Source organism: Ambystoma mexicanum, chromosome 8 (genome assembly GCF_040938575.1).
Source record: "Ambystoma mexicanum isolate Mex_15411 chromosome 8, UKY_AmexF1_1, whole genome shotgun sequence".
Taxonomy (NCBI): Eukaryota; Metazoa; Chordata; class Amphibia; order Caudata; family Ambystomatidae; genus Ambystoma; species Ambystoma mexicanum.
This window is the reverse complement of record NC_090929.1, coordinates 394303422-394323840: the sequence shown is the minus strand read 5'-3', so window position 1 is coordinate 394323840 and position 20419 is coordinate 394303422. Positions and strand designations below refer to the sequence as shown.

At 45.5% G+C, this 20419-nt stretch overlaps 1 protein-coding gene across 2 annotated transcripts in view; it reads left to right on the top strand.

Moving 5' to 3' along the window:
• RGS3 (regulator of G protein signaling 3) overlaps positions 1 to 20419 on the top strand; it is a 1502625-nt gene that overhangs the window by 213630 nt on the left and 1268576 nt on the right. For both annotated transcript variants that reach the window (XM_069609876.1, XM_069609875.1), the window contains exon 2: positions 10016 to 10149. In XM_069609876.1, coding sequence (XP_069465977.1) covers positions 10017 to 10149 — 133 coding nt within the window. In that variant the 5' untranslated portion in view covers position 10016. The remainder of the gene's footprint in view (positions 1 to 10015; positions 10150 to 20419) is intronic.

Below are 20419 nucleotides of genomic sequence, written 5' to 3'. Positions count from 1 at the left end.
GACGAAGAAAGCATCAGCGCCCAAGGAGACGCAGGTTACACCGGCGGCCTCCTCGGACCGTTCGGGTTCGAAGCCCCTCTCGCAACCGCAGCAGCGACCAGCGACTGGGCTTTCGGCAAATAAGGGCGCCACCCCCAAACCATCGGCCGGCGCGCACCAGCAGAGAGCGCACGCCGCCGTAGAACGTTCGACACCCGTAACGTGGAAACCACAGCCCTCCGCTGACAAACGAGTCAGAGAGCTTGGCGAGGATCGTTGTAGCCGACGCCCAGAAGCGTACGCCGAAAGACACGTCGAGCGCTACGCAAAGGTCGAAAGACACGCCGAAAAAGCCCGAAGAAAAACAGGGACTACCCCCTTCAGTCGGGGGGACCCCCAGCACACCGGAAGGCTTTTCGGAGGGCGACGGGACACTTTCCTCGACGTTGTGGGAGAGGTCGAGCTGTTTTCAGCAAGAAAACACTAATTTTCCCCCGATAGACCGCTCAGGGGTACCCCATGAAACCAGGGAAAGGCTCCATCTCTGCATGGAGAGAATGGAGAGGTTTATGAACACCCAGAACCCTCCCACTCCCAAGAGAACAAGAGAAGGGCCTCAGGAGGACCCCAGGGCCAAATACCCGAGGCAGGACACAGCCTTAGACTTCCATAATGTGTATGACCTCACTGGTGAGGAACAATACTTAGAAGAGGAGGATGATTTTGTGGACAATGAAGGACAGAACCAAGAGGAAGGTCTGGAAGACAGCCCAGACATGGTAGGAGAAGGCTTCGGAGAAAATCCAGAAGAAGGACCTTCTCATCCCTGGCAATCCCCATCAGGATATTCGGACACTGATGTCCTGAACCTAAATCCTCCAGACAATTCACCTGTTAGAAACACGTCTCCCATTGACGATCAGCCCACATTCAATGCCCTGTTGCGCAGAGCAGCAGCACATTTCGAACTGGACACTGGGAAGATCTCTCCGGAAATAGACTTTGTGGAAAGAGTAATTAAGGAGAAACCCCCAGTCAGCCAGACCATTCCCCTCCTCGCTTCAGTGAAGAGAAGAATCATCCCTTCGCTATCCACACCCGCACTAATCAGAGGAGTTAATCCAAGGATTGAAAAACTTTTCAGACCCGCTGTACATCAGGGGACATTCCATTCCGGATTCCCTTGTAGTAACTAATGCAAGGAAGAGGGCAGGGGTGCCGCTGTCCACCAGTGAGGCACCACCTAACAAGGAGGGCAAGAGGTTATATGCCCTTGCTAAAAGAGTCACATCCTCGGCTGCCTTTTCGGCAAGAATTGCGAACAACAATTCTTTGCTAGCTAGCTACGCGGACGCGCAGTGGGCCAAACTGCGCAAGGACGCCGAAGAAGCGCCGGAACCACTACGTACACGCCTGCTTTCAACTATTGGCGAAGGAACCCAGGTCAACCAGAGTATTGTAAAGAACTCTCTGGATGCTGCTGAGACAGCGGGACGTTCCCTGGTTCAGGGAATACCCCTAAAACGCCATGTATGGCTGCGCAACTCAGGGTTCAAACCGGAGACACAGGCGTCTTTAATAAATAAACCTGTTGAAGACTCAAACCTCTTCGGGAAGGCGGTGGATGAGGCTCTGGAAATGGCTAAAAAAGAGTTCAATACTATCAAAACTCTTGACCAGATCTCTAAGCCCACTACCAGACGCGGCTATGGCAACACACGCTTTTTTCGTGGCCAACGCCAAAAGCAGAATCAGCAGCAACAGTACCCTGCCACCAGTTACCAGACCAATAGTGGGCAGTACAGCCAAAGAGGACAGCGCAGGGGCAAGGGGAGAGGGCGGGGGTCCACCCCCAGAGGCTCCCAAGCCCCCAACAACACCAAGTGACTCGAAGATTCGCGTCCCCTCCCATGCAACACCAGTCGGGGGCCGGATAACATCCTTTCTTCCAGCATGGGAGGGAATAACGTCAGACCGCTGGGTACTTTCCACCGTAGCCCACGGATACTGCATCGAATTCAACAGTTCCCCAACATACAGACCCCCGAGGGGACGACGCATGACACCGGAACACCTTGCCATCCTTCTCCAAGAAGTACAACAACTGCTGGAAAAAGGAGCCATAGAGGTCGTGCCTCTATCTCAGGTAACAGAAGGTATTTATTCAGTGTACTTCCTTGTACCCAAAAAGGATCTAACCATGCGCCCTGTATTAGATCTGCGCCCAGCGAACAAGTTTATCAAACCCCAGAAGTTTCGTATGGTGACCTTACAGGAAGTGATCCCTCTGCTATCACAGGGAGATTACATGACAACATTGGACATGAAAGATGCATACTTTCATATTTTAATGTTGCCAGCGCACAGAAGATACCTCAGGTTTATGATAGAGGGCAAACACTACCAGTTCAGAGTGCTACCCTTCGGCATAGCATCAGCACCAAGGGTATTCACGAAGGTACTGGCAGTGGCAGCGGCCCACCTGCGCAGGTTGTCCATCCCAGTTTACCCTTACCTCGACGACTGGCTCATAACAGGGGATTCTTCCGAAACATGCTTCTCCAATACCCAAAAGACTGTAGACCTTTTGTTCCAGTTGGGCTTCTCCATCAACGAAAAGAAGTCCAGCCTAGACCCCAGCCAAATCAAACAATTCCTAGGGGCTCTAATTCAAACAAAGGACGGCCTTGTCTTCCCCTCCAACGAGAGGGTCCAAAACATGCTGTTTCAGATCCCTCAATATGTGACCGGTCGAGAGGTGACGGTACGCAAAGCAATGCGCTTGCTAGGCATGATGGCGTTGTGTATTTATTTGGTACCTCACGCGCGCCTGCGCCCTATGCAAGAGTGGCTCAACAGCCAGTGGTGTCAGGCCAGCGGATTATGGGACGATCCAGTGGTGGTCTCGCAGGCCTTAGTTCTCTCGCTACGATGGTGGACAAAGGAAAACCTGGAAAAAGGGAAACCCTTTGCCACACCCGCGGCGGAAGCCACTCTAACCACAGACGCATCCCTAACAGGATGGGGGGCTCACCTATCCCATCAGACTGCTCACGGAGTGTGGACTCCGAACGTAGCATCCAAACACATAAATCTACTGGAGCTACTAGCTGTGTTCAAGGCGCTAAAAGCCTTCCAGGAACACCTACAAGGCAAAACTGTGTTGGTCCTTACAGACAGCACCACAGCCATGTACTACATCAACAAGCAAGGGGGCACCCACTCTCCAGGACTGTCCAAACTGGCCCAAAATATATGGAAGTGGGCTCTCAAACAAAACATGTTCCTACTGTCAGAACATGTACCAGGGGAACTCAATCTGCTGGCAGACAAACTCAGCAGAGATTTCCCCCTGCCCGAAGAGTACGAATGGCGACTGTACAAAGACATCGTCTTCGACGTCTTCACACAATGGGGATTCCCAGAAATAGACCTATTCGCAACCCTGGAGAACTCACAATGCCTAAGTTACGCCTCCAGGTACCCCCAGAATCAATCCAAGGGGAATGGTCTGTCGATGCAATGGTCAGGGAAATTTGTTTACGTTTTTCCCCCCGACTCCCCTTCTCAACAAGGTGGTGCATAAGATGCACCAGGAACAAGTAACCATGATACTGGTGGCCCCAATGTGGGCCCGACAGCCATGGTTCGCTCACTTGATGGAGATGTCTCTATCCCCCCCCAGTGAAACTCCCCTGCCCGTACAACATGCTGTCACAAGACAAGGGCAGGACTCTGCATCCATGCCCCCAGAACATGAATTTAGCAGCTTGGCTCCTGAGATCATAGAATTCGGACATCTACTGCTCCCGCAAAGATGTATGGACATTCTCAGGGAAGCCAGAAAACCTAACACTCGCCACTGCTACTCTAGCAAGTGGAGGAGATTTGTCATCTGGTGCAGAGGGCAAGGCATCAACCCAATTGACTGCTCTCCCACACATATTGTTCTATACCTGACCCACTTGTTGGATTCAGGTCTAGTGTTCAATTCCATTAAAGTCCACCTAGCGGCACTTTCTGCATACACCACTTCCCAACTCAAGGTGTCGTGGTGGAAGATCCCTGTTATAAAGGGCTTCATGGAGGGAATAAAGAGAATACACCCCCCAATAGCTGACCCAGCTTCCGGATGGGACCTTAACGTGGTACTTACCAGACTCATGGGCTCACCTTTCGAACCCATGCACAAAGCATCTCTTAAAGACCTCACTCTTAAGACTGCTTTTTTAATAGCTATCACCTCCATCAGGAGGGTAAGTGAACTACAGGCTCTTTCTGTTCTAGACCCCTTCGTTACAGTTCACAGAGATAAGGTGGTTCTACGCACGCACCCAAGGTTTGCTCCGAAGTTCATATCGAAATTCCACGTAAACCAGTCTATAGAACTGCCAACGTTCTTTCAAAATCCTTCCAACTTGGGAGAAAAAAACTCTGCACACACTAGATGTGCGCAGAGCGGTCATGTTCTACATGGAAAGAACCAGACCACTGAGGAAGACTAATCAGTTCTTCGTCTCGGTGGCAGCAGGAGGAGAAGGGGATGCAGTTTCAAAGTCCACTATTTCTAGATGGATTGTTCAATGCATCACTCTCTGCTATACTCTTGCTAAGAGAGAACTGCCCTTTAAGCCTAGAGCACACTCTACTCGAGGCACGGGGGCGTCCATAGCATTCCTTGGAAATGTTCCCCTTGAGTCCATCTGCAAAGCGGCTACCTGGAGTTCTGTGCACACCTTTATAAAACACTACTGTCCAGATGCACACTCGAGATCTGACTCCCAGGTGGGTCAGGCAGTGCTAAGACATCGTTTCTCTACTGTTCCTTCTCATAACCCACCGCCAACTCCGGGTACTGCTCGCTAGTCTATGCACAGCATGTGGTTCTAAGCAGATTAACAAGCATCAGAAGACAATGCATTGCTTACCGTAAAAGCATTTCTGATGATTGTATCTGCTTAGATTCACATGCGCCCACCCTTCCTCCCCGCTCGGATGGAAGGAACATAGACTTCCTTTTATATCTCTTTTCTGTACTCACTCACGTCTAGAAGGCTCCCTCAGGGCAGAAAAATACAAACAGAGGGACCTCGATGCGTGAGGGATTGTGGGTACAACACACGTCACTATAGGGATAGTATTTCAGACACGCCCGGTCGACGTACCTTTTCGACTACGAAAAACAAGATGCAATACTCCGCAGTGACCATTAGATGTCGGACCTATGCACAGCATGTGAATCTAAGCAGATACAATCATCAGAAATGCTTTTACGGTAAGTAATGCATTGTCATATATATATATATCATTCTCAATGCCTTTCGGTGGGGCTCATTTGACATCGTGACACAATCCGAACACAGTATTCTTATTTCCAGATCAAGATTAAAAGACAGAACTGAGGCACAACGGTTAACAACACAAGCTGGCATTTTCCTTACTTGTATTCCTTTATATGGGCCTGCCCATTCTATATCTATTATGATATCCCTGGACTTTAATTCCTGTCTCCTTGCACCAAACTAATTGCTGGCTTTTCTTTTCATTAAATCCCAGATTCACTGACCTACCCAATTCTGGGCTGGCTCATTTTGCAATATATTCTTCATTTTGCCCCACTAGTTAACGGCAAATGCCATATCTAAAGCTGATCAGTAACCTTCATATTCTTTCTAAAATAATGGAGAATGTGGTGGTGGGTAAAATACAGACATTTCTGGATAGCCTTCTATCTCTCACCTTTGCTTTCTGAAATTCACCCTCAGCATGGGACAAAGAACACACAGCTTGGTTTTTGGACAATTGTTTGGCCACAGTGGATGAGGAATGAATTATGCTGCTTATGTTGGACCCATCAGTGGCTTTTGATGCCATCTACCATCACATTCTTCTCTACAGGTTGTCATCTGACACCAACATAACGGCAGCAACCTTGTACCGAGTCTGTTCTTTCATGAGTGATAGAAACTACTTGGTCTGGTTTGGTCATTTTGATCGCACCGCTCTGGTGGAGATTGCACTATTCTTCATGGCTTTCTCCTCTCACTAGTTATTTCCCAAGTATAACTACTATACTGAAAAACACAGGAAAACCCTACGCTCTGGACCAGGGTATTACCATACCAATGTTTACTGAAAAAGTACTGAAAAAGTATCCAGAGGACTCTATTCAATTATTGCATATCAAAAGTATTTATTTAACTTGATGCAACATTTCATGATATCATTCATCAACATACATTCTCATACATACATCTACATACAAAAATACATTTCACATATATATAATATGCAAAAGGACAATCACATGACAACATGAGTGAAGATTTTTCATAATATTTCAAAAATTAAGAAACATGTCAAATAATGGAATGGATCTTGATAATAATTTATTTCAGTAAAATTGATCACATCTCCAACAATCTTCGGTTTCCGACCGGTTTCGACGTGTTGGAATAATTTAGTCCACGTCTTCATCGGGGAATTCAAATTGTATACCACATTGTCCAACCTTTCATTCCATGGACAAAAAGAATATGTCTGTAACGAAGTGTCTGTGCGAGTGGATCTTCAATCTCACAGATTTGAAGAAAACGCACTTAATGACGTCATGATAGATGTTCTGATAAATGTTCAGCCTGAAGTGGCAGTGGTAGCCTAAATTGACACTCATGAAAAAAGTGCATGTTCCAATTCCACTGCACTTAAATAAGATTGCCTATCGTTCACAAATCAATTCAATTGAGACGCATCCTTCATCCTGGCGGTCGCGATGCTGTCTCAAGTATACCCTGCTATTTTTTTAAATTCTAAAGCGATTCCCTGTGTCACTGCAATCTTGTGCCGAGGACGCCCTGGTATAGGGGTTGAGGTTGTGGGTTGGAATGAGCAATTGCGCCCCCTACAGGTGGGTCTGGAGAATATGCGTGCATGGGTTTATGGACAGTTCACCCCCGACTACATGGTTCTGAAACCCTATAATGTTCTGTGCTGGTGTGGGGGGAGGAAGGGTACAGTCTCCTATTTCGAGTGCCGCTTTCTTAGGAGTCAAGTCACCACTCATAAAAAAAATAACGAAAATATCTGCGGTAACTTTTTCAATCAATCAATCCAATAGCTTTATTTCTGGTGTAACCCATAAAAGCAAAGCAGCATCAACATTTAAAACAATGAAAGACAAATAAATCCAGGATATAATACATGGAATTTTCTCTCCAATAGTTCATAGTTTGATCAAACATTACATAAAATGTAACCATAGTCTTCATGTGTAATTAATTTTAAGAACCTAATGCAATAGTGAAATGGCACAATCGAGTTAAGAAAAGTTATAGGATTACATTTCAATTCATTAACTAAACATCAAGGGTTATCTATGTGTAACAATCATCCATCTATACTGATTATGAGATATAAAATACCGTTCATGGTGCTACACTAACCGTACAGGATCTCCTGTTCCATGCTTTATACGCATAAGTAGCCACTGCAAGAATAGTGGAGCTGTCGGATATCACGGCTTCTTCCACTGTTCTTATCTCGGCTGTGCTCCAGGGTTATCTCAGGTATACATTTCTATAATCTAAGAACAAGGGACATGCCAACATAACGTGAGCTGTGGGTTCCACTCTAAGGGGACAATGAACACATTTCTTTGTGTGGTTACTATCCCAGGTATGCAAGGTGTAGGCCAGGGGCAATATCCCAAACCTCAGTTTTGTAAATGGTAACGCTTTATTCTGAGGCTTAATTCGTCCAAGTAGTGTGCACAAGGGCTTCACTTGCTTGAACATCATCAAAGAAACCGAAGAGGGACTCTTCCCTTGTCTTTCTCTGTTACGCAGATCCTTGTATTTAGTCATGCTCTTCGCCTTTAAGTGTGGTGGGATTCTCATCGGATGTGTCCAGATCTCTTCGGATGCCAAGCTTCTAAACAGTCCTCTAACATGTGAATCCCAGCAAAGTGACCCACCTCCTTCCTGGTTAAGTATTCCAGACAGACCATCCCTGGAGTTACTCAACTCTGGTACCAACTGGAATATAAGCCAAAATGACAGTAAGTAAGCAATCGATGGTTGGATGGCCTTGGCTTCTTAGGTCAATGCTGTTGTCGGCAGCTGCTTTCTGTAAATAAGTACAGGGTAAAAAAATTAACCCCTCTGTCGCCCAAGAACCATAGGGCATTGGTACTGGGAGCTGCAGTTTAAACTAGGCTAGAGTAGACCATGCAGAACTTCAAGTGTTTTAGGGAAGCTTCAGGGGTACCAGGTGATGTTACTGCACAAATTACCCCCCTCCCCCGCTAGGAAAACGTACTACACAATATTAATTTCAATACAAGATTACGGTCACAACTTTAATTTCTCCATGCAAGCTGATGCTGACAATGTTTTCATGTTCGATGCTTTAGGTAAGTTACTTTTTTGTTTTCTAAAAAATGGATTGGAGGGAGTGGTTGTACTTTTATGGTGCTCTGGCGGTTTTGGTGGAGAAGGGGTTAAGGGGCGTGTCCCAAAATCACCCCACCCAGACTTCCCAACCCCCTGTATTTGAGGAAAAGAAATGTCACTGGTATTGCAGGTTGAAATAATCTGTAACTGTTTAATGAAAATCAATTTTCTGACAGAAGTGTGTTAGTATTTTTGTTAGTTCAGCCAATGGGTATATTTTTTTATCCAGATTTTCAACGCTTCGACCTTGTGGTAAAATTACTGATTAATACTGTAAGGGGCTAATTTTTAATAAAAAGGCAATTGAATGCAGGGGACCACCAACTTTTACACTTGTGTGTTTCTGGTCCTGTCCATGGAATTTTAAACACTTGCAAATCGGGGTGTAATTGTAAAGGGAAAATGAAGGCAACATTTTCACTTTTACTCTCCACTTTGGGACAATTAAAACACCTCCTGCAGATAAACTTTCCAGAGTGTTCCATAATGGAATCCACAAACTCATTAGCAGGTGCTAATAAGTGGCGTATTCCATTGTAATCCATTGGTTTTACTCCTGCATGAAAATCTCACGCAGACCTAAAACCAAATGCTCTCCTGAGACTCAGGGGGGAAGCACAGCCGACATGCTAACTTTGCTGCCCTCCGATGCCTCCGGACAGTTGAAAAATGAAGTGGAGCGAGCATAAGAGCAAAGCGCAAACGCTTTCTTTGTATGTTCAACTTAATTCAATGATAATATATCTCTAATTTCTTCATTTCTCAAGTGCACTCTATTTTTGTGACTATTGCTGTCCATCTTGAACTACCTAACTGGAATTTCTTTGCTGCTACTATGAGAGTATTTGTAAGCATTCATTTTTAAATGCCAATGTAGGCAAAGTGTTACAGTATTTAATTGAGCCGTGAATTATAAGAAAACCACTTATTTAACAGTATTTCTGTAAGTGATGAAAACATAGAACTGCTTCGACACTGGCAAAATGCTGCAGTCGCGTGTCTGACGCACGTCACGCTCGCCATTTGGTGGTTGCGCGAGAGAAGTACTCCTCTCAAATTGAAATGCCAATCTTTAAATAACTTGGCGCTTCTGCTCCGGCCAGTTTAACAGAGTCCCGCTTTTCCTCCCTTCCCGCTCTTTACAGAGCGCCTCTTAACGGTCAGCAGAAAATGCCATCGCCATGGCCGAACCAGCCTGCTAAATTCTGTATCGCGCTCCCAGCCAATCCTCTTCCCTCCACTATGGCTTCCAACGTCAGGGAAGTATTCAAAACCTTCTTGTATCTTCAGGTGTTGCAGCAAGGGACCCATTAAGTGTGGTGCACTGTATAAAACTGTGTTAATTCATTTAATTCATAAATACACAACTGTGCACGATGTTGTCCAATTTATATTTTTGTAATAATCTCTTTACTGTATGAAGTTGTTGGTACTGTGAGTCAAACTCTGCCTCTGATGTGTGCAGTTCACTGAGACTACCCGCAGTCTGTCATCTGTAACTTGCTGCTTCTTCATGGTTGGTGAGGGGCTGTTGAGTTGGGCGATGATGGCTCATTGGATTCAGTGTTTCTTCTGCTTTCTCGTAGAATGGATCAGCAGCGCTGTCACGCACATTCTTCAAAGGTCAAGGTAGCTGTCGTCCGGACCGCGCTGAGGAAGCAGCATGGGTCCCACCTGCGCAAAAGGAAGAAGGTGGATCACTCCAGGATCAAAGGGAAAGGTAGGGATCGTCTATCGAATGGATCCACAAATCTTGCTGCTGCTGCTTCATGTCAACGGATCTGAGCCTAATGAAATGGTTAATTTTAGGGAGTGAAGTTTAAATTGCTGTTTTCTTCAAATGATGCACCTTTTCTGGCACCTGATTATAGTTTAATTCCATCCGAGTTGTTTGCATGTTTTATAAAATGTCATTATTGCTTATGTTGCACTGCAGCTTTCTTTCAACATACACTCTTTGGGAGACTCTCTTACAGCTCGGCCCACGCTACCAGAAGGTGAGCAACAAGGAGGTAACTGATATAGAATCAAGCTCAAATGATCCTTTCTACCTCCAGATTCAGCTCCTGGGTTGATGCGAGCTTAAACGATAAGGTTTTGATTCTCACACTAAGTTAACAACAAAAAATCCTAATGTCAGTGGCTGCCCATTTACATTTTTTAAACTCAAAATGTGTTGGGCCATTTTGCACTTACAATCAGATGGACAGATTTTATATCGGAAGAAGTGTTCCCTACCTTTTGACTTATGGAGGAAGGGACATTTGTTATTAGCTTTTAAGATTGTCTTCCAAAGTCATGTACTCTTTGTTGTCCAAACTTGCAACTGCATGGGTGGTTTCTCTTGAGCGGATATTTTAGGATTTAGTTCCTACAAACCTTGACGTCATTTACCTCAAGGCTCTATGGGAGATTTTGCATGGACTAGTCTTACCCATAACAATGTCACAAGACTTTGTCGCGATTGAAGGTTCAGGCAGGGAGCTGCAAAAGATAGACCCTCTGAAAGCCCACCTTAATTTGTATTTAAGCTGCCACTATCCCGGGAAAAAGCAAAGCCTTAAAATACAGGAAAGGGGAGCGAGGAGAAACAAAATACACTGGCCAGAAAACTGTGCCCTGCTCTACTTCTGTAACAGAAGCATTTTACCATCTGATTGCGCCATGATTCCGAGTGTCATGAAGGCCCACTCTAGCCCACTTGCTCGTGATGGGCAGCATAGAAGCGAAACCGTGATTATAAAAATGCTCCTGCTGTCGCATGCACTTCTGGAGAAGGTGACCTACTGGGGCGTTATTGAGAAAGCCTGCCGATAAGTTCAGTTCAAGTGAAACGCGCACCAAAGCACAGGATATTGCTGCATACTACTTGGATCATGCTGAAGCATATTTTGTGCTGCTAGCTTTTATTACTATGCATGCCCCTTTGCCAGGTAGTTATTGTGCAAATGAAACACACACTCCATTTATTTGGGAAAGCATTTGCATTTACATTTAATCGGAGTGGGGACATGTGTTTGTTTCTCAGTGCCAATTCCAGCTGTCAATCAAGGCATTTCTATTATTCGCAGATGCTCTTTTGCAAAGTGTGTCAGCCTAAGATTCGGGAGTGAAATACACAATTAGTAGCCTGGCATGCGAATGAATAGTTCTTGCGTTGGGTGTGCAAGGCCTTCCTATTTAATGTATTGATGTTTTATTAGCACTTTGGAGTCGCCGACCAGTCAGGTGGCCAGAAGCACAGGCGGAATCCCACAGTGACGTTCTCTTGGAAACCCCTGCGCCTGCCCACCTGGGTCTCTGCCATTTTTTATAGCGTCTGAATCTCCCCGCCCCCACCCACCCCCCACGCTGCCCTTCCTCCTCTCCCCTCGTCCTGTACTCCCCTCTGTGCCCAACCACGATTACCTGCTCTTTATTTAATGTATTTATTGGGTCTTTATAATGCCCTTAATACACCAAAGAGGTGTTTCAAGGCTCCTCTGGTCCCGCTCCATCTTGGCCTCCCACCATGGAAATAAAAAGGGGACTACTCTTTGCTGCAGTGGGAGCCTTTCTTATTTTTTTTTTTTTGCACGATAATTGTGCAGAGCCTCTCTCATACAAAAAAACAAATACTTTGAAACTATTAGCATCTCGAAGGGAGTGCCAGGGTGGTAATGGTGATAACTACCGTTATGGTGGGGTGGGTGGCGCCGGTAATATCCCTGAGCCCCCATGAGGCGCCAATAGCAGTATTTATCACTATATAATACTCCTATTTACAGTAGTATTGTTTCAAAGCGCCTGCTAGCGGTACATGGAGAACACATAGTGCATGCAAACCACGACTCACAATACAGTCAAGTTGCATTCCTGTTTGACCACAAAATGCATAATAAGAAAGAAAAAAAGTGCAAGTCTACCAGGGAATGTAGCAGAACCCAGGCCGTGGCTTTGGTGGCTCGAGCCCAGAGGACAACAACTCATGCTGAAAACAATGTAAGCACAGGTCCTGTTGAACATGGTGCGGGCTGCTTTAGGAACTATCTTAATAGTCCTGCTTGTGGGTTCGGAGAAGAGAACCATGCGCAGCCTATGTAGGGCCACCTAATGAACATTTGTGATGAAATGACTACTGTTCGGCAGGAGTACAGGAATGAGAAGAGGCTAAAGCACTTACTCAGCCCCATACTACCACTACTACCACCACTAAGCCAGCATTGATCATAATCAAACGGATGGAACAGACACAGCTCAATGGGTATACCTTTTGCCTCTTTTGGTAACGTGGGCCAAGGCAGGCTATACTCTTTAGGAGGGGGACATGAGTTGGCACAGATGCAACACAAAAAAATAGTATAGGGGTACCAAAATACACAATGTCCAACCGGGGTTCTATACAAATAGGAACTTTACTTAAACGAACACAAACTCACACAACTAATGACATTACTGTCCCATCTCTGTAAAGGAAAGCACAGAGAAAGCAGGTTTTAAAGTAATGGACGTTCTGCGTTGGAAGACAGGGTGTCCACTCAAAGGTTTTAGCAGCAAAATGCCAAGTTCCTGAAGATGTAAGGAATGGAACCTCAAAAGGTAAAGAACATTGGCTTGAAAGTCACTAGAGTCCTTTAAGGTGGACCGGGGGACAGGGCCTCTTCAAATATATTCTTGTCTTTGGGGCTCTGTAGCATTAAATCAGATTTTTCGGCATTAAAATAGAAGTCTGGGCACCTTGGGCACCGAGCCAGGAAGTGACAGTGCAGTATTGTTTGGCAGTGACTACAACTTGCAGGTCTAAGACGCAGGGAATAGGTGGCGATGTTAGGTCAGCGGCGTTAGAACGCTCTGCGCCCTCTGCAATCGATAAGCGGATACTGCCCTTCATCAGCAATCTGGCTCGGCTGGCTCAACACTGCATCGGGGTACTGCATTGGCTACGGCTTGAAGCTTGAAGTTGGTAACCTGGTATGCAGTGTTGAGTTGGGGTTGTTAGAAGACTCAGTGGGTCTTCGATGTGGAGATGACAGAGCTTCAGTGTATGTGTCAAGGGAACTCTGATATGGGAAGTGGTCCACCGTAGAGGCTAAAGATGACTTTATAGTCACTCTCTTGCGGCAGCTTGAACAGCGTTGAAGGTGCCCAAGCCAGCGCCAAGGTGGTTCGGAGATGCAACGAAAGCCAGGGGTCACTTGCTTGGTTCTGTGGTTGTTGGTAGGTCCAGTCCAGGGTCTCATGGGCACTGAGAGTCTGATTTCCTGCTGCCTTCCCAGCCACGAACGTTTGAAGGGGGTCTTAGCATGGTTTCTGTCCCCTCCAGTGGCAAGGTCCTTGGTACCAGTGCCTCAGTTGCGGAGATGATAGGACATGTAGGGAGCCATAGAAAATTCTCAGTGGAGACACTTCTACATTCTGAATCTCTCTTCTGTGCTACTTTACCCTTGCCCCCTTCCTCAGAAATATTCTGGTAATTGGCACCCTGGCGTGAGAGGGCCATTGTCATGGCAGGACTGTCTTTGAAGCACCAGTTACCAGGAGAACTCCAAGGAAGGTTCATGTTCCCTGGAGGAAGAAGGCTACCTGGACTGAGTCCAACATGGCTGTTGCAGGTACCTGCAGACAAGACCACTAATAGGATCCAAGCTCGGTCATGAATGAGTCACTGCACAATAAGCACAACAGTGACATCCAAATGCTTGTGACTGTAGAATTCTGTAATCTCAATAGCCACCACGTCAAAATCAGACATGCTTTATATTTGGAGTTTAATAACTGCCACAAGGCTGCTTGGGTACACATTGATAATATGTTGAACCAGAGGTGCAGACAGTTAAACAGGACACTCCTTTTGGATCTTTGTGTACCAGTAAATGTGTTCAGGAACGAATGTGACTTTTGAACCTGCCTCCTGCCACTCGAGGGCAGCAGCTGGGAATGTCCGGAGACAATCCCTGCAAGGTACATGCGTGCCTTATGCTTTTTGACATGGCGCTTTATGAAGGTGGGATTTGATTAGTAGATCTCACTTTCAGAAACAGAACTATCTGCATCGTTTTTATCATAAACGATCAAAAAAAAGCTAAGGCTATACCGCCCTCGCCAGATGGTATTCGGTCACATTACTTACCTGGATAGGCTGCTTTGAACGTAATGTAGTTTGATTCCAGCCTAGGTAAATCATTTCACGGTTTGGAGGCATTGGCTGCAAATATATTGCCAATGTGGCGTTGTTTTTTTATTTTAGGACTAGTCGAGATATTATCGCCTGATAATCTGAGATTCTCTGCAGGAGAGTAAGGGCTCACAAGGGCTAGAAGGTAATTGTGGTCCTTATTATGGAGGCAGCAGTGAGTCAAGCAAATAACCTTTAAATATATTCTGAAATCCACTGGGTACCAATGTACTGCCTTGAGTGCTGGCGAGGGACACTTGCATATGTTCAGGCCCATGATCTGTCTGTACACAAGGTTATGATGAGTTTAATTTCTTAGTTATACTTTTTGGAGAGTGGGACATTCTCCCAGCCGGACCCTTGGAGGTGCATGGGGGCAGCTCGGGGGGGGCTGGGCACCACAACCCGCTATGTGATAATGGGCCAATGGGTGGCATGGGTAGGGTCCCCTGGTCCATCCTCACCGCTCCATAACCATGTGGTCAATTGGTAGTCTTGTCACATGTGGCCTTGAGCTGGTGCTGGCACTTTAATGGGAAGGCAGTATCATGTCTGCAATTCGGCCAATTCGAAAACTGTCAAGCACTTTGGTAACCCTACAACAGAGAATGCTTTTGTAACTCTCACCTTTGTTTCCGAGACAGCTCAATCTGAGGAACCAAACTTGAGAATGGACAGTGAGTGGCAAGTCTGGCTCCGCATGAGCAGAATATTCCAGATGTGCACTTCACTGCACATGCATGCCAATAGAGTAATCAAGGTGGTAACAAGCCACTTGCACACTCGGTCCACCCTTTGTGGAACCTAAGCATTTCATCAATCGATTTCAATCAAGACTGGGAGCGTTTAGCTTGTAGTCAATCCCGTGCTCACAAATACGCTAGAATTCAGATTGACACTTTATTTTAACCTGTCCCAGGGGTGCAGGAAAAGCCCCATATAAAGTTGGTGCGGCCTCAGGCGATTGTGGGAATTTGTAGTAGCAGAGCAGTGAGCAGGAGAGAGGATGGTAGACAAGTGGAGGAGAGGCCAGAGGATGAGGACATGGAGGAGCAGGAGTGCAGGGGGGCGTTGGAGGTATGAAAGAGATGAAAAGTGCAGAATAAGTTACAAATACAGGAGGAGGTGGTAAGCAAGAGAACTTGAGGTTCTGGAGGGAAGTGAAAAGCAGGTGGGGGAAGAGGGAACTAGTGGTGAGTTTGAAGTAGAATAGAGATAGAAACGTCAGAGAAGAGGGGAGGAAAAGTGACAATTTAGGAGGACTAGGGCAAATTGGAAAGGCGAAAGGTGTGGACTGAAGCAGGAGGAGGGAGATCAGAGCAGAGGAGTTGGGAAAAGGAGTAACATTAATGGAGGAGGTAAGTAAGAGGGGTTTTGGAGAGGACATAAAGGAACAACCAGGGGAGGAGGTGAGTTGGGCCTCTGTTGGGGCATTGAGGGCAAAACACGAACTTGGATCTGTAGATCATGTGGGACAGGTGGAACATCAAAGAGGCTAGCCTAAGGATAGTACGAGGATCAGAGATGGGACTAAGACATAGACTCAAGGAACAAACAATCGTTCGTTCGATCGATCAGTAAGGAGGGGAGAGTAAGAGCAGGTTTGGGTGAGTGTAGGGCCAGGACTGTGGAGCAGCAATGGGATCAGCAGGCCAATAGCCAACTCGTAGGTCCTCCTAGCCAACCTCCCCTCTGGTAGAAAATGTGGATCCTGTTGTCCACAAGTGCATAAGTACAAGCAACCTGCTGAAACCCTTAATGCTAGCTATCTGTTGGTCAAAAGTGGCCATGTACTGGTAAGGATGTTTTTGCCAAAAGGCATATGGGAGACCTGGTTTTTCTTGAAACCAGAGACTGTTAAATTGTGGCCCCCGGGGTACTTTTTCAACATAAGGCCCAATTCCTAGACAACCTGCAAAGTCCAGAGACATTTTGGTCTGGAGTACTGGTATAAGAAAAGGTAGAAACTGTTACCCGTTGAAGCGGATAGGCAGTATTGGGGGGGGGGGGGCAGAGTATCCAATAATTTGACCATAATCCGAGATGTGTGCCTTTTTATTAAGGGACTGTTGAAGTTGTACCTTCAGGAAGGCCACTAGTCCTTGAGAAGAACCCTCAGGTGGAAGAGTGTTTTGGGGAGAGTGCAGATGGAGATGGATCCCATTGGGGAAACGTAGGTCTGCTGTATGCTGAAACCTAGGTCTTTTCTGAATTTTAGTGAATTGTCTGTATTCGAAATGACTGAGGAAGAAATAGCCGAATGTTGTTTGTTTAAAATAACATTTGGTATTTCCTCCTGCAGCCATTTTGGATAACAACATCCCACCCACCCCCTTACTTAGCCATCGATGGCGCACTCCGCTGTGTGCCGCCGACTCGGAGTCTCCCTGTGATGCCTGTTCCCATTCACTTATGTGATCACGAACCGGCGCCGCAGGGTCCTTTTTCTTTATTTTATTTTTAACTTGATGCAAACGGGTGTGGGGGACACCCCAGCAACCCCTGCTGACATTATAGTGAGCAAGGGTGTGGGGGACAACCCTGCAGCCCCTTCTCCTCTTGTTCACGATAATGCTTCAAAATGGGACATTTTGACACATTTTTCGGCCATGGAAACGTTTTGAATAAAATCAGCTTTGCGTAATTGGCCACACATTTTACCAAAAACAATCTACTCATCAATCACATTAAAATTATAGTTTGCAGCAAAAATTGTATCAAACACATCACAGTCCCCACCATGAAATAATGAGAGACTTCTGATAACAACTATACCGCCGCACTTTTGCTCGACGGTAAGCATTATCCCAATACACGCTTCAGTGTCTTTTTTTTCAGCACCAATCAGCTACTAGTAAGTAACTAAAAAGTCAAAATAAGAGATTTCCGAGATCATAACGCTATCCACCTCTCCATTATACTCCAACAGATAAAACGCACGGACAGAGTCACTCTTCACTTCTATCCTGAAGAAGGCCACTACAAATAGCGTGTTCTCAACTGCCACCGTTGGCCGAAACACTACTTTGTCAATGATCTGTGACACAACTCCTTTGTTTATGTGTATTGTTGTGTGTACTTTATTTGCAATACCCGTGGACCACCAGTAGCCCTGGGTAGCACTTACTCTTCTTTAGATGGAAATGTTCATTTGTTTGTTAGAGAATGTGCACCAATAGAGGAACATTACCTCAATAACCAAGAGGCTGGTACTCGTAAGTACCCCCCATTTCTCAAATACAATATCTGTCTGTTTTACTGTCTTGTGTGTACAAAATGCAAATACCTAGCAACTTGCTAAAGACATTTTTTGAGATGCAATAAATTAATCCAAAACATCACTGCTCTCTTGATCTCCCATCCTGATCTTTTTTCATATTACTGATCGTTTGTACTCTGATTTAATTGCCAGCTCCCCGACAGATTAAGCACCACTGGTTTTACTGGCATCAGGCCCGGAATATTTAAGTAGTGTAAAAAGGTCTTGTATAGCTCAACTTATGCCATTTTGGTGTCCCCCTTGGCACTGGGTCCCGTAAGAGAGGGATGGGAAGTTATTGAGGGGAGATGCAAGATACATGATACACATCCTGAAGTGTTGACGAGTGCGTGTTGGAAGAACCTGTTCTCTGCATGCTTCCATGTTTGTGTGTGAATTGTGGTCGGGGCACTTGAGGTATGTGTGCTCCGATGGGAGCCCGACGAGTGTGGATCCAGCTCGGTTTGCTATTGAAGGAAGGACTGCCTTCCGAGCGAGGATGGGTCGATGATGTCTGCAGGTTTGTGTGACAAGCTGGCGGGACAGGTGTAAAGTTCACATGGTGTAAGTGTGTGCAGGACAATCAGTAACTAGCTGGTGTTTGCCCACACTGTCTGAGGGGCGAGTCCATGTGTGTAGAATCAAGTGGAAGGAAGAATGCTGTCCTATAATTGCTGATAGCATTCTGACACATTGAACGGCACTATGATGTCATTAGAAGTCCCGCCGAAATGTATGATCTGCCACTGTTCATAGAGAGTGGAGGCAACCCTGGAATGTTTATGCTAACCATTGTGCGAGATGTGTTACCCATAAAACTAACTTCATTCCTTTAGATGAAAGCCCGCTTTTATTCAATGCAGTTCAGCTTAAAATAATAGCATATTAACTTTTCTTTACAACAAATCCCCTTCATTGTTCTCTTTCTCTTCCCCTCCCCTATCTTTATTTTACATTTCCCCTTTCCTTGTACTTTAGTTTGTTTCTTTCTTATCTTGCTATGTATTCCCTTCTTGTATCTCTCCTTGCTATTTCTCTCTTCTTTCTGCTTTTGGCTTTCTTTCTCTTGGTCATACCAGCCGCTCTAGGACCAAGTATATTGTGTTGTTGTTTCCATTACTTTTCACCCCCTTCTGTTCTCTTATTGTAACCTCCTTTAAAACCACTCCAGCTATTGTTAACCTTCTCCTTTTGTTTTTCTGCTCTCAATACTCTGTTTCAGAACCTTGCCTTAGCGACACCTACCCAACTTTTTCTTTATCATATTTATATAAACAAGCATACATTGTTAACGCTAACAATAAATCTGTCACAGGAAACATTTTTCAATCGCCCTTCCTTGTACTTTCATTTGTTTCCTTCTTATCTACATTTGCATTCCCCACCTTTATCTCTCCTTACTGTTTCTCTCTTCTTTCAGCTTTTTCTTAATTTCTTTTGTTCATACCAGCCGCTCTAGGACCAAGTATATTTTGTTCTTTTTTCCTTTATTTTTCATCCCCCTCTGTTCTCTTATTGTAACCTTTATAACAACTTCAGCTATTGTTAACCTTTTCCTATTGTTTTTCTGCTCTTAATACTCTGTTTTGGCACTCAGTGTGACCCCCCCAATGGTGTCATGCCCCCCGCCCCTCCATCGTTCCATTTTTTAAGAAACCCATCAACCACATCCATCAAATATATTTCAGCCCCTAAAAATGACACGTGCACCCCTTCCTGTGTAAAATATACTGGCTCCCCATACTTAATGTCCTTGCGTCATAGCACTCCCATTCCTGTCTCTCTGCAAGAACCGGGCACTTCTCTGTTAATTTCTTTTCTTACTTTATCAATGGCCGCAGGTTTATGAACACACCCCCACACTCTTCGTAGCAGCAATTGTGCCCATATCAATTCTGTGCCATTCTGTGATCTCAGAATGAGCCCCAGTTCTTTTTTCATAATTTGTATTATTACAAATTGCCGTAAGTCCTTGTCGCTGCTTGTTTACTGGTCCATTTAACAATGGATATCCACAAATCCAAAAACACTTCCTTCAGCATTATTGGCTCTACATGGATGAAAACAAAAAGGGGGCACTGCTACCATCCACCATATTCTACTGCATATAATTCACATCCCTTGCATACAATCTACATTTGCACGACATCTACATACCCATCCATGTTACCTCTGTTTCTTTCAAGCCTAAGCCAGGCCCTTCTGAATCCGCTACAATATAGAAGGGCTGTGTACCAAACTCCTTTGGGTCTGCACCCACACATTCCAAACCTTTTCTCAGCACTGCTGAAACCGGTCCCCCTTTTACTCCCCCGCCAATGTCACGGACAAAGAAACCAATCCCACTCCACTGTGCTCTTTTTTTTCCGCCCCCAAAAAGGTTCAACGCCCTCATCGGGCAGATCTCCCCTGTTTCAGACCTCCCCAGTACCCCGGCCACACCTTTTTCTTCCTCTGATCTGTCTCACTCAGTCTTAGCCATAATTGCACACCTTTCTCTGTCGATGCCACTTCATCCACCCTCAAACCGTCCCAATCTATACATACCAGTAACTCCGAAACTCTGAACACTCCAGA